The sequence below is a fragment of the Pollicipes pollicipes genome, unplaced genomic scaffold (assembly GCF_011947565.3).
Source record: "Pollicipes pollicipes isolate AB1234 unplaced genomic scaffold, Ppol_2.1 Scaffold_4219;HRSCAF=4965_pilon_pilon_pilon, whole genome shotgun sequence".
In the NCBI taxonomy this organism is placed as follows: Eukaryota; Metazoa; Arthropoda; class Thecostraca; order Pollicipedomorpha; family Pollicipedidae; genus Pollicipes; species Pollicipes pollicipes.
Window position 1 is genome coordinate 3,188,291 of NW_023596448.1, and position 14,286 is coordinate 3,202,576.

Sequence of the window (14,286 nt, forward strand, 5' to 3'; positions counted from 1 at the left end):
TAGATGCGATCACCGCACGGATCGCCGGGGAGACGTACCGGAGGACGTTTCTCGGTTCTGTACGCGGATGGTGGCCTGCGTGTCGGCTGGCGAAGTCCGCTGGAGGCGTCGTCTGGCTCGCGGCGCGGCCACGGCCAGCTGTCCGTCTGGTTTCCATTACATTGAGAGCAGTCTGTCGCAGTGTTTTGGCCATCCTGTCAACAACCGTGATTTCTTGTCGGCGCGACGGCGGCGGCGGATCCGGGAGGTTTGTCCAGGCTTGTCGCGTGCCGGGTTGGACGTGCTGGCCTCGCCCCGAAGGCCGAGTATAGGACGGGGCACCGCTACCCCCGGGCTGCGGCCGCTGGAGACGGCGTTGGTGAGGTCGCGCCGGATACTCCCCCCCCCCCTGGTCTTGCCACCGGTCTGCTCGCGTGCCCCGGGTCATGTTGGCGCCACATTAGGTTCCGCTAATGGTGTTGCGGGGATGTTTACAGTTCGCGTCTCTGTTTCGGTCAGCTGCTAGCTGGGGTACATGGCGGGAACTAATGCATTGCGACACGAGCTACTCGGTGTTCCGCATTGTTCGCGGGCTGAACGCCATTTGAGGTTTTGGAAGAGAGCGCGTCATATGTGGGCGTGAAAGGTCATCACACGCCAGTGGAGCGCGGCCACTTTATAAGTTCTAAGTGTAGAGGACTTTGTTCAAGTGTTAAGTGCAGCAGACACGCCCCCCCCCCCCCCCCCACACACACACTCAACTAGCGAAATGTGGCGCGTTGGAGTGCTTGCGGAATGGCTTTCTCACGTGACCAATGAGCCATTGCGCACATTCCGACCGTTTGCTGGACCCCTGACCCTTAAATTGGCCTCTGTGTACAACTAGTGGAAGTGCCAACTGTAGTGCCAAACAGATCCTTATTCAGAGAAAACGGTAAAGCGGTTTTCCCTTTGGCCGACCATACGCCCATAGGAAACGGCGCAACTTCCCTCCCACAAACGGTAGCTTCTGATTCCTACGGTAGCGGTCGTGACTGCCAAGCGTTTTTGGACCGTGAATATACAAGCGATAAGGTGACTGCTTGAACTTCGTTTGGGTCCAGCACGGGAGACACGTGTGGAGCTTGATTCCTCTGACCGGCTTGAGTGTACGACTCATGCGCTTTTTCTCAAAGTGGTGCATATGCGCCACGTCTTGTGCGGGTGGTTTGTTCTACGGTGTCACACGCCACGTCACAGCGCGGAGTAGGCATAGAGCGTGTCGTCACACATAGCAAGTGTGTAAATGTGCTGGCTCTGATGTTTTGCTCTCATCTTTAATTAAAGACTGAACAGCCAGGACCATCAAGATTGGAAAGTATTCATGGCAACGCGAGCAATCACTGCGGGGTTTGTTGCTAGCAAATGCGGCATTATTGTACGCTGAATACATCGAACAAGCTGACGACGCCTTCCTTGTTTTGCAGGGGTTTCGGTAAACAAGGATTCCAGTGCCAAAGTAAGTCCTCTACGTTTGATACTACCGGGTGAGTGTCTTCCCTCGCCATAGTCTCAGCGTTTCACTTCCCGCTGCCACTTGTGCCAGGTCATGTCACGAGCGACGCTGTTGCCATTATCTGGCGACGGCTCTGCGAGCAATCCTCGCCTATTTCAGCGTCATTTCGCCGCTGTTTTGTATGGTTGTCGCCATCGATTCGGCCCCATAGCGACGCACACTGGCACATTACAGCCTATGCCCCACCCGGCCTCAGTCGAAGGCTTTGCAATGTGCCTCCAAGCGGCACGCGCGGTGGCCAGAGAGATGACCGGAGTGTTGTCCTCGAGCTGCTGACCTGACCTGCACCACTGGCCCCTCTGCTGACCGCTGACGTCACGCCTCGCCGACCACTGACGTCACGCTCTGTCGATCACTGACGTCACGCCCCGTCGACCACTGAAGTCACGCTCTGCCGACCACTGACGTCACGCTCTGCCGACCACTGACGTCACGCCCTGCCGACCACTGACGTCACGCTCTGCTGACCACTGATGTCGCGCTCTGCTGACGACTGACGTCACGCTCTGCCGACCACCGACGTCGCGCTCTGCTGACCACTGTCACCACGCTCTGACGACCACTGACGTCACGCTCTGCCGACCACTGACGTCACGCTCTGCTGACCACTGACATCGTGCTCTGACGACCACGGACGTCACGCTCCTCTGACCACTGACGTCACGCTCTGCCGACCGCTGACGTCACGCTGTGCTGACCACTAACGTCGCGCTCTGTCGACCACTGACGTCACGCTCTGCCGACCACTGAAGTCACGCTCTGCGAACCGCTGACGTCGCGCTCTGCTAACCACTGACGTCACGCTCTGCCGACAACTGACGTCACGCTCTGCCGACCACTGGCGTCTTGCTCTGCCGACAACTGACGTCATGCTCTGCCGACAACTGACGTCTTGCTCTGCCCACTGACGTCACGCTCTGCCCCCCAGTCTGCAGCTACGTCGTCCACAAGCGCTGCCATGAATTCGTCACGTTCAAGTGTCCTGGCGCCGACAAGGGTGCCGACTCAGACGTAAGTCTTCATCACTAGATTCGCAAGGCTTTGTCTACACCAGTGCGTTTATCTATCTCAGTCTGTTACGCCATCATGTTTTCTCTTGGCGCCAGTCCGCGTAAATGGAGCTCTTTCAAACATGAACTGTGAATCGAGGGGTGTGCTCTGTATTCGCGATCTACTTTATGTTCTTGTGTCGGTGCTGTTAAAGTTGCGTGTACAACCGACACGACCGATGAGCCGTGCTTGAATTGAGTGCTGTCTGTCTGCTAGATGTTGTGTTCCGTTCCTCTCACCGTCATATTGCTACCCAGTGCTCACATATGTAGGCCTGTGCTGTACAGCTGGTGTCACATTGCTACCGAAATACCTCCCCGGCATTGCTGATAACACGTCATGTCCGCTGCGACCAAGGCTGCAGGCACAGATGTGTTAAACGAGCCATGGCTTCCGCTCGAAGACAGCGTTCAATTTTTACACGAAGTGACGCGATAGGATTCCGAAGGAGGAATTATGCAAAGCGACGAATGCATAAGTGACTCAGATGGTCCCCGGTTCCTCCGAGCGATTGTGACGTCTGTCATGTAGATTACGTCTTGAAGGTATCTGTCCGAATCATATCAGAGCGATGTCCGGACCTGATAACGTTCTGATAACGCCTCAGTCCCCCAAACGTTGAGTAGAAAGTAGGTTTAATCTGGGGAGAAGCTCTTAAAATATTGTTGGGGAAGGTGGGGTCATGTTTCACTGTTCAGCATTCCCCAAACTCATTTTGTGAGACAACGCCCCTGCCCACTTTCCATATCCGTAGACTGATCATAACATATCTGGCTCTGATGTCTTTCGTTTTGATTATTAATGGTCTCAAAGATTCCACACCGTGCTTATTCCAGGCATCGTAAGACAGCTCCGGTTGTCAGTTCCGGCTCGCATCCGGACCAGATATGCCCACGATGCGATGTCTTGTCGGCAAACTCTGACAACGCGCATTCTTTCAGGACAAACGAACTAAGCACAAATTCAAGGTGCACACCTACAGTAGTCCTACGTTTTGCGACCACTGCGGGTCTCTGCTGTACGGCATCATTCACCAGGGAATTAAGTGTGAAGGTAACCCGAGCGGGGGCGTCTGCCGCGGTCTGTGTCTGTCGCTCTGGCATCCTGCTCCGCATGTGCTAAACCGCATGGCTGCAGCGACGTCCTGCTCGAACGGTTGGTGGGGCCCAGGTGGAAAGCTTCCCTCGCACATTTCTGGTGCACTTGGCACACCTCTGGACGGCTCGGAGGCGCGACGTTGAGCGGGCCGACGCGTATGTCATTAGCTGGTGAAATATTTTCGGCATGATCTCGCCCTCGCTGTCGTAAGATCCGCCATTGTTCTAACGAGGCGTGGCGACGCGTCCAAAATAAAGTCGGCGGCGACGACGCCATCCTTGTGGTGGGAACGTGCTTCTACAGCCAAGATTGGCAAGTGGGCAACTTGTATTTCATCTTCGTGAAGGAATAACATGATCTGGCGGGTTCGTTTTTTTCAAAAAGCGATTGCCTCGCTTTTTGACTTTCACGCTGTATCCCGACTATTTGAAACCCGAGCACTTATGTGTGGTTGAGGCAGTGTCGTGAACTTGGTATTGGGCCCAACATTCATGCGCATTTCTATGTTCTTGGACGTTTTGCTCGACACTCGCGGACCAGTCCGGCCTTTATGACAACACCCGTGTTTTGAGAGCGAAGTTTAACTGCGCGCTAGTGGTGCGGTACGGTGCGACACGGGCCTCTATCGCTCGGTTAATTCGGAGGCACTCGCAATCAAGGATGCCATTATGACTGAATGCTGGAATGCAGACATGCGTCAGTGCGCACTCGAAGACTGGCTCGCGAGACCAAAATTAAGCTGGGGGGGAATTCCACAGCTATTTGGGCTTGAGAATCCGTCGGTGATATGAGCGCGAACTGGGTTAATTCAGCCCTGCCGTGCCACCACGAGCCGCTCCCTGCGCGCAATGAGCACTGCAAGCAGGCGGTGTGGCAGTGGGCCCATATCGTCCAGCCCAAGCCATTAAGCCGGCCGCAGCCGCCGTGTTGCCGGCTTTATTTCAGCGTCATCACCTCTGTTGCCGTCAAGTTCGTGCAGCGGCCCGCCAGCCCTCGTCAGTCGAAATTGGAAAGCGATGGTCTTATGCATGAGCTGGGCGCATTGTCGGGCTCCAGGGGGCCGGCCTTTGAGAAGAGGATACACTCATTTGATGCCCTACAATCGAGGGTGCACAAGTCCCGTTGCTCGCGTAGTTCTCCATCTCGAGCAGATAGGGTCCCCCGGCGCTCCCTGCACTACGTCGCTGACCTGCCGCCAACCTCCCACGCTGCTCAGGGGTTCATCGCTCACATTCAGCCTGCGCGTGCCGGGCGGCACTGAAGCGGAGGTCAGGGCGGCGCCAGCCCAGGCGGGCCAGGTTCGGCGCCGAGCGTGGCTTACGCGCGCGCACGATCTCGTGTTTTTGGCGCGGTTCGTCGGAACGCGTGCCGCGCACGACACGAGCGCTGGTTTACAGCCAACCCTCATGCGTCTACGCGAGCGCAACGTAAAACCAGTGATAGTATAATTCACCATTGAACGACTCGCACACAACCACGTAACGACGCCACGCCAGAGATAAAAGCCGGCAACAGCTGACTCATACGATCGCCATAGTTCAGTTACTGCAGTGTTTTCTAGTCTGCTGTTCCAATCCGCCAGGCTGTGCGCATGGAAAACCACGATAAGTTCTACATCGGCTCGAGCAGCGACTGAGCGCCCGCCGCGCTAAAGCCCGCGAGCAGCGTATCGGAGCGGCGGCGGGCGGACACAGCGTGTATCGGCGGGGGACGCGCCACATTCGTCGCGGCGCCCGACGCGCCTCATCTGTCTCGTGTCTGAAATCCGGGGGCCACGCTGCGCACGCCCACGAAGGCCGGAGGAGGAGAGGAGAATATGGTACGGGCAGCGGCGGGCAGCGGCGGGCAGCAGGCGGGCAGCAGGCGCTGGCCGCGGTCAGCTGGGCACTCAAGGGCATCCGACGCCCCCCGCGAGCGTGGCCTGCCTCTGCAGCCTGCACTCTGACCGGCGGGGCTGCACCGCGACATCCGTTCGTGACGAGCCATCCCTTTCAACATGCTGCAGCGCCTTGGTCTGGATTTCAGTGGCCCGTCTTTGCCATTTGGAGGCTAATCTTCGGTCTCGAATTCATCAGCCGTTTTTATGTCATCTGGAGGCTTATTGCATTAGCATATTAGCATGATGTCATTGCTTAAGGGACTTGTTATGCATTCTGTTATGTTCCTATTTTTCTCACTGGAGGAACGTGGCAGTGGGAGCTAGCCTCGCTCCTCACTGGACGAACGTGGCAGTGGGAAGCTAGCGTCGCCCCTCACTAGACGAACGTGACAGTGGGAGCTAGCGTCGCTCCTCACTGGACGAACGTGGCAGTGGGAGCTAGCCTCGCCCTCGCTGTCTACTGAACTGGAGAGCCGTGTGAGTTCTTGTCTGGTGAGCACGCATCGGCATTATTCTGGCCTTGTCACGCGTGCTTATCTTGCCCTAGCTATTTTAAAATTAACAAGCTCTTTCCTCCTTTTTAGCATGATGCTAAACTGCTTCCACGACGACATTGACCCAAGGTGCTCACGACATCCCTCGAGGCCGCGTGATGGAGACCGCTCGCTGAATTTTCATTTTTGATTTTGATAACGTTGCCTTCGTGCTAGAAAAAATCAGCGATGTCAAAGCGGAAGCATGGACTATCAAAAACTGTGAACAAAAACTGTGAAAACTGTGAACCAAGCTTCACCCGCCAGCATTCGCCTGTTGGCCGGCGTTACTCGTGTTTCTGCGTTGCGGCGGGACAGGACGTGTCTCAACGTTACAGTTGCTACCATAGGCGGCACAGTATGTCATGCACGACAGCACCGGCTTGCGTGCGAGCGGTCCCAGCTCGTGTCAGGCGACACCGCGACGTGTCAGACCACGGGCTCTCGATACGGGTCTGCTGTCGCATCGACTCGACTCGTTCCTCGCGCGACACGTGCGCAGTTCGCTGGGCTGTTCGTGGTCGCGCCGGCTCTCCTCTCACTCGTGCTCGCGTCTGCTCCCGTAAGCGCGCTCGAATGGAAAACACGACAGTGTTGAAGCAAATTTGAGGTTAATTTAAACACTGGACGCGTTGAAGGATCGCATGTTGCAGAGTCAATTTTTCGTTTCTTGGGGTGGGAGGGAGGAAGGAGAAAGTCGCCACCTCTGACTGAAACTCACTTCGCATGAATGCGTCCTGTTCGCAGCTGTGTTCGTAGTGTGCTCGAGCCCGCATGTGTACCGGCGCCTGTCCGGGCCTCAAATGAAACAGAGAGAAAACGCCGCTTAAATCGAATTCCAAATGTCCCATAGGCTTGGTTTATCTTTAAATCGATTACACTTCCGATCGGAGAGCAAAGCTCAAGCCTCAAATACGACTAACGTGGTTCGATGTGTTTAGTTGCCGTGTAGCTTCAGTGGTGGGCGGGGACCAGACCATCCTCTGCAGTGCTCTCTCGTGTAGTACACTCTTGGCGCTATGCTGGGGACCACAGGAGCTGGGCCAGCGCTGCTGTCTTGAGAGCGTGTTATCCAGGACGCAGAAATGAAAAATAGCGTGCGGATTTATTGGCCCGTAAGATGGAGATTGATTGTGAAATGGGGATCCTTATGAGGAGAAGGAAGATGGATGAGGCATCCGAGAGTAATGGGTACAGAGATGAGAGGTGCGGGGAGTTGACTGCTACCATTTCTGTGTCTGCAGTTGCCCTCGACCCCTCAAGGGAACGTTATTACGGTGAGGATTTGGATGAAGCTTATGACGGTGGATAAGCCTTGATGCACTTAAGATCTGAAATGTAAACAGGTCGATACCACATCACAGAAGTCCGCTGGCTTTTGTGATTTCGCATGGACTTCCCCCTTTGTTTGGGAGGCGCGATCACTATGGGTGGGAACCGGACCTATCTCGTCCTGACACCGACCGATTTGCATTCCGGTTTGCAATGCTCTGCAATTTGTAATCCTTCGCGCCATGGTGTTTTTGGCCACGGCAATTAATTTGCGCCCAAAACGCCCGGGGTGCGCACGCGCCTAAAACGGGTGGGGGGGGGGGGGGGCGTGCGGAACGCTCACCGCCCCGCTGCCGTGCCACGCGGGCAACACTCAGCTTTCTACAATGGATCTGCTCACCCTTTGTCCGCTCAGTCCGTGTCTCTGTCGTATTTTCTGACATCTGGTGAGCATTTCAGCGGCGCGTTTCTATTCTTTTGTTCTGACATAAATGTGCTGTTATCGCGGAACTGACGACAGCATTTCATCCTTCCCAGAACTGCATTTTTCAACCGTGAGGCACCAAAAGGTCATCATATTTGGAGTCCGTGTGGGATGGGAGTTCTGACAGATATGACACTCCTGAGAAAGAAGCCAGCCACAAATGACGCGGATATGGTTTGGCAACGTTTTGTTTGCCGGCTCTAACGCGTTTTGCGACAGAACGTCACGCAGTTTTTTTGGTAGAGATGATACCCATTTTGGGGAATTCGGTGGGGCCGCAAGGCAAATTGGTGTCATTTGCCCATTATGAACTCGCAAAGGATGAGGGCTCTTTGTGGTACAGTCACCTGGGGGAGAGAGGGGTGCCGCTGGTCTGTCGCCAAAAGCTATGGCGGATATTTTTTCCAAAGTCGTTAGAATTTAAGAGGGCGTGGAAGGAGCTTGCGAAGCATGTCAGGAGAGAATCATGCTGAATAATTTGTTCAGCGATTTCGCTCAGTCATCATCATAGGTTGTCATTTAAGAACATCGTGTTAAGAGATTTTGTCATGGTGTAGGCGCCACAACCCCGCACACCAATCGCGACGGGGGAAAAGATCATGCTTGGAATGTGCCATTTGAAGTACGCCACCCCTGTTGGCTGTGGTGGAAGCTTTCCGTTTGAAGCAGGACGCCTCTGTCGCCACATCTCCTGGCTCTGCCGTACAATCCGGCTGGTCAGACCCGCTGGTCTGCTGGTCTGCTGTCTGCTAGCCTGCTGGCTCCTCACCGGCACGCATGCCATGCTGGTCTGTCCGACCGCGTAACCGCATGATGCGCGCTGAATGAGACACAGCAAGACGACTGTGCCCACCGCGCCGTGTCAGCCCACGCTGTGCTGTGGTGTGCCGTGCTGTGCTTTGTTGTGTGGTGCTGTGCTGTGTTATGTTGTGTTGTTTTGTGGTCTCGCCTCGCACGCTGTGGGGCTGCGTTCTCCCGACTGACATGGGAGCACGGCAAAGTCCGTCCCCGCATGGCTTGCTTTGTCCGTGCTGCTCGAACCTCACCTCTCGATGTGTGCTCGTGGGGCACGACGCCATGTCCCCATGGACACACTTCAGCCACGGTCAGGTGAGTCTGGGTCTCCGCCGCTGCCGCCAACGGCGCCAATACCGTAACCCGGTGACCTCGACCCGGCGACCTTACCCGGTGATCTTACCAGTGACCTCACCCAATTCCCTTGACCCGATACCCTTGACCCGATACCTTTCACCCGATACCCTTGACCCGGTGCCCTTGACCTGATGCCCTTGACCCGATGCCCTTGACCGGGTGACCTTGACCGGGTGACCTTGAGCGGATCGTGTCACTGCCCTGCGCCCGGTGCCGTTCGCAGATCGAGTCTGCCATCCACCGCTGGCTGGAGCACACGTACACGGCGCCCACCTTCTGTGATCACTGCGGCTCCATGCTGCATGGGCTCTCCAAGCAGGGCCTCAAGTGTGAATGTAAGACGCGCAGTTCCCTAAGTATCGTAGCGAGGCTTCAGGTCCGATGGTAGGCCCGCCAGCCTCCTCGTATGCTTTGCAGCACGGCCCCGGGCGCGTGTATAAGCCGTCCAGTTCCCTACTTTATAGTCCCCTACCTAAGTATTGTGGCGAGGCTACATGTCCGATGGAAGGCCCGCCATCCTCCTCCCTATGGTTTGCAGCACGGCCTCAGGTGCGTGCGTAAACCGATGAGTTGCGTAGGGGTCGTAAGAGGGCCACCTGTCCAGGTATAAGTCTGTCCTCCTCACTGTGGTTTGCAGTAGGCCATCAAGCGGGAGTGAAAGCCCGCCCACTGCCCTAGCACGGCCTCAGATGCGTGTGGAAGCTGGTCAGTTTCCTTTGTAGTGTAGCAGGACCTCAAGCGGAGGCGCAAGGCCGCCAACCCCACACGGCACACGGCAGGCGCTGAGGTGTGGCCTCGGTCTGCGCTTTTCCCTCCGTATGGTAGCAGAGCGTCACGTGCGACTTAAGTCCTCCATTTCTCTGCATATGACACCGGGGTCTTGGGTACCGGTGTAAATTGGCCAATAAGCATTCGAACGCGACTGACACTCATTTCACATCATTATTTTGGTGCGCGCTGGGTCAAAGGACCCATCGCCAGAAATGTCAAGTGCGCCTATCTCGTCATCTCCTTATGTGTACTTTTCCTCGTATACATTATGGCGAAATCTCATGCTTGTGATTGGCGCACGAAACGCGCTCCAGCACCCACTTTCTACTTGCGAGCGTCCAAACAGTTCCACTTCGTAAAACAGTTCGGCCAGTGCCTGGCTTAGGCCACACACCTGCCCGCGCGGCCGCAGGCCACACACTTGCCCCACAATGGTCAACGTGGTCAAGTTTTGACCTAGGCTGTGACATGAACAGGTTACAGGCTGCAGGACAACATTGATCACAGCAGCTCCTAATGCCGGTAGCGTCGTAGCCCAGTTTGAACGTGGGTGTAGCCATGGGGGGGGGGGGCGGGGCAGGGGTCACGTTCCCCAATTGTCCCAAAATGGAGTTTGGCATCTTCCAGTTTTGCCCTATAGTGCTCGCTTTTTGCGTTTTTCCGTTCAGAGCACCATTTCCCGCCAGATTGTCCCCCACATTCCTGATTGAGCCCCATCCTGAATTGTCCCACAATCTCAGAGACTGGGCCACAACCACGAGTTCGGCACAAGCGACTCGGATTTAGGCGACTCCTCGCATGGCAGTGACCGAGGCTGGGGAGCGGAAGGCAGCGGAGACCGAGGCTGGGGAGCGGAAGGCAGCGGAGAACACCTGCTCTGAACAGGAGCGCGGTGGGGCGGATTGAAAAGTCCAGAGACGAGGCTGAGCTCTCCTCAGTTCTGGAGGAACCAGTGACGGTCCTCATGGCTCCCTTTCACTGCCGCAGAATGGTGTGGAGGTCGGTGTGCCAATGCTGCCGGCATGGGCGTCTTTCAGTGGCACATTTTTAATATGGCCGAGCCTTCTACAGAAGCTGAGCCCTTTTGCCATTTTGCGTTCCTCACCCATGTTCCGCGTGTTGGGAGGTCGGCGCAGGCAGGGCTTTGTATGTCTTTGGTGGAGTCCTGCTTCACCAAAGATGCGTCGGGATGGAGCTAAGGAGATATCTGGTTGAGGCCATGATCTACTACGATGTTCTTGGCATCCCGTTGGAGGCTACCCCCACCCCTCTCCAATCGAAACCCCTTTAAACCAATCTAAAACGAAAGGCCCTTTGTGCTTCTCAAAAATGTATTATAGGCCAGTCACGACTGCTGGAAGCTTTCGATGATTTCGATTATGTCCGTTTCAACCGTCGCATTACTACTCTACGACTGGGTGGAAGCGTGCTTCGGGCTACTAATAAAACACAGGTCATTTACGTCTCGGCTAATCGTGACCTTTCCACAGCCCCATTCGGAGGCATATGAAGCAGCCCAGCCGTGGATGATCGTGTCAATAAATCGATATGCTTCCCGCGAAAACATTTTAACGTGAGCCCTTGGGCAGGGGCCGTGACCGATAAGCTGTGGTCGATGCGATGATGGCTACGAAGGGCGTATTCCCCAGTGCCTCAGACCGCGCTATAACGGCACAGGGCTGCGTGCTGCCACAGATGCACCGTTCTAGAACACTCCTCCCGCACCAGGTTCGCGACCGCTTGAATATCACGCCTGCAACTGAGCACAGGGCGACTCGAACAAGTGGCGAGCGGCCGGTGGTTACCACGCCAACGCAGATGTCACCATCAGTGTGCCATTCCTCAGTATGCCGCCGCTGCGAAAACGTGCCGCGACATCCGTCAGCTGGGATTAATTCTGACCAAGCCGCCCCACGTGCCGGCGTGTCCGGGTCCTCACGTTGGGTGGCAACGGCAACGGCTCCGGCGCCGGCGCCGGCTCCGGCTCCGGCTCCGGCTCCGGCTCCGGCTCCGGCTCCGGCTCCGGCTCCGGCTCCGGCTCCGGCTCCTCGCTCCCTCCCCCTCCGCAGCGGCGCACTTGTTGCACGCCGTTGGCCTGCGACAGACCGGAGCGCGAGCCCTGCGGGGAGGGGGGGGGGAGGGGCTGGCGGGTGAGATCCGGTGGCCGGCATCTGCTGACCTCAGCCTGGTGTTTCGGCTGCATCAGCGGGCCTCCGGGCCAGTGGGGCCGCCCCAGCCCGACCGGCACGGCTGCCGCAGCGTCGGCCCGCATCGTTGGTGTCGCCTTGGCCCCGGCTGTCGGCTACCAGCCTAGCTGGCGTCTCGCTGGTGGCGGGTCCGGTCCTCACGTTGGTTAGTGCCGCCCGCGGCTGCTGGTGGCGTGGCGTGTTGCTATGACGTCACAGCTCGCCATTCCCACGGTACATGGACGTACAACGGCTCCCATGGCGTAACCATGGGAACCGTTGGGGAGGGGAGGCGGGAATGTCTCAGTTGGCCCCGCATACGATTTCTTTCCTCGCAATTTTGCTCGTAGGATGCACATATTCATGTTCATTTTTGGCCAAATGCCATCTCCAGGTCAAATTGTTTCTTCCACATTCCAGTTGACCCCTCTAACTCTCCCGATCTTAGAGACCCATGACACACACGCGCATACACACGCAGTAGACGCACGGGTTAACCTATGCCCTTGCCACTCGGTGATCGATAACGTGACGCCCACTGGTTGATGTCGCGTCGAGCAGCGTTACGAGTGTTCATGGGACCGTGTGCCTCCAGGCAGGTGGCACCCGCTGCTTTGATGACACGGATAGCCGCCCCGGGTCGCGGCTTACTGAGGAGCTGACTGCGTCGCCCGCCCGAATCGATCCTGCCCGTGTTCGCGGTCAGGCTGGGTCGCCCGCCCAACGGCGGCACGTCGGCTCAGAGGGCTAGGTCACGTGACCTGGGCTAGGACCAGGTCACGAGAGAGGAGTTGTGTCGCTGCAGCAGCGATCCCTCGCTGAGGGGCGTGTCTGTAGGCTCAGGCGGACGGTGATGTGGCAGTGACCCAGCCGAGTCGGTCAGGTGGGTCGGACTGGCGGGTCGCAGTGCTCGCTCTGCTGTGGGACGGGCCCGCCGGGGGCTTGAGGTACGCAAAAGCCTGGGCTACCGGTCCCGTGTCCACCCGGGTGTCCACCGGGGAAGAACAACGCTGCGCGCCCGCCATGGAAGAGCCCGAGCTGTCTCGTGTCCGCGTGGGAATCCGCCGGCTGCTGGGGAGGGGCTGCGTTTGGTCATCCGTAACCTCTGGCCATCCGTGACCTTTGGTTATCCGTGACCTTCAACGGCAGTCTGCGCGCGGAGGGCTGCCTTCACGCGCTTCGCTAAACCGTCAAGTGATGGCTGGATTAGCGTTAGGAGCGGCCCGTGTGGAGCGGAGAGCGAGTACAAATCCAACGATAAAAGGGACCGAAGTGGGTCTCCAGCCAGGATAGGGACACTCCGCGGCCACTTGTATGTTATAGCGGGTTGGGATTTCCGTCAGTGGTTCACATATTTAGCGCCGACCTGACGTTGGCCAATGTATGCTCTGGACCGACATCCCGCGCGGAAAGCTGGTGACGAACGGTCGATATCTCACCAGTGATGGCAGGCGTGTGGATCATGATCATCGAAGTTAGGGGGGGGGGGGGGGCGGGAGACCGCGGGAGGAAGAGGCCGCTCTTCATTTGGCACCTACACGAATTCTCGATTGAGGGGCGAGCCAGACCTGCTGCGGCACAGGCCTGGCTCAGTCGTCGGTCGTACAGGTAGAACTACTGGCTCCACGTCTATTATTCCTTCAGAGTAGAACCATGTGGACGGAATGTGGACGGAATTCAGCCGTGACAGGAGAATCCGCCTCCGACGCCGTTCCGCACGGTGGAATCAAGTGGTGGCAAGCGAGGGAGCTGAGGTGCGCCCTGCGACACAGCATGACTGCCGGGATCTGACAAGGCACCTGTCGCGGTCTTCCGCAGTATAGGTACCTGCATAAGATGTGGATGACTTGTCACCGTCAGGAGCGCCGCCAGGATTTTCGCAAGGGAGGGGCCGAAGTTCGGTGAGAACGCATCACGTCGATTTTTAGCGTTCTACCGGGAACAGTCTTTGGTGAAAACGAAACATTCAGGCCGAAGATGGAGACCTCCAGCTTTGGCTGCGCCCCTGGTCAAGCCATCTCTCAAAACATGCAACTGTTGACCGGGGCGCGGATACTTGGGCGGATCTCTGAGTGAATGAGGGCCCCGAGCGGACCCTCGCCCAAACGAGGCGTGATTCGATAGGCACCACACACAGCAAATGTCGCACCGCTGAGGACCCCGTCTGGCGCCCAGCGCCCCGCTACCTCTGGGCCTCTCTACCTCCGGGCGCCCCTCCCCCCCCCCCCCCCCCCCCCCCTCCTGCGCCCCAGCTGAGCTTCATGACGCCGGCTCAGCGCCGGGGCAGCTGATCGATCCGCGCCGTCGCGCCGCGCCAGACCCGCCAC

General features: G+C 57.4%; 1 protein-coding gene across 1 annotated transcript in view; it reads left to right on the forward strand.

Annotated features, from left to right (window-relative positions):
• LOC119095343 (protein kinase C, brain isozyme-like) overlaps positions 1-14,286 on the forward strand; it is a gene marked incomplete in the record, with an annotated part of 136,805 nt that overhangs the window by 41,209 nt on the left and 81,310 nt on the right. Inside the window, 3 exon segments of the mRNA XM_037218197.1 lie at positions 1,446-1,477; positions 2,463-2,545; positions 9,226-9,337. Coding sequence (XP_037074092.1) covers positions 1,446-1,477; positions 2,463-2,545; positions 9,226-9,337 — 227 coding nt within the window.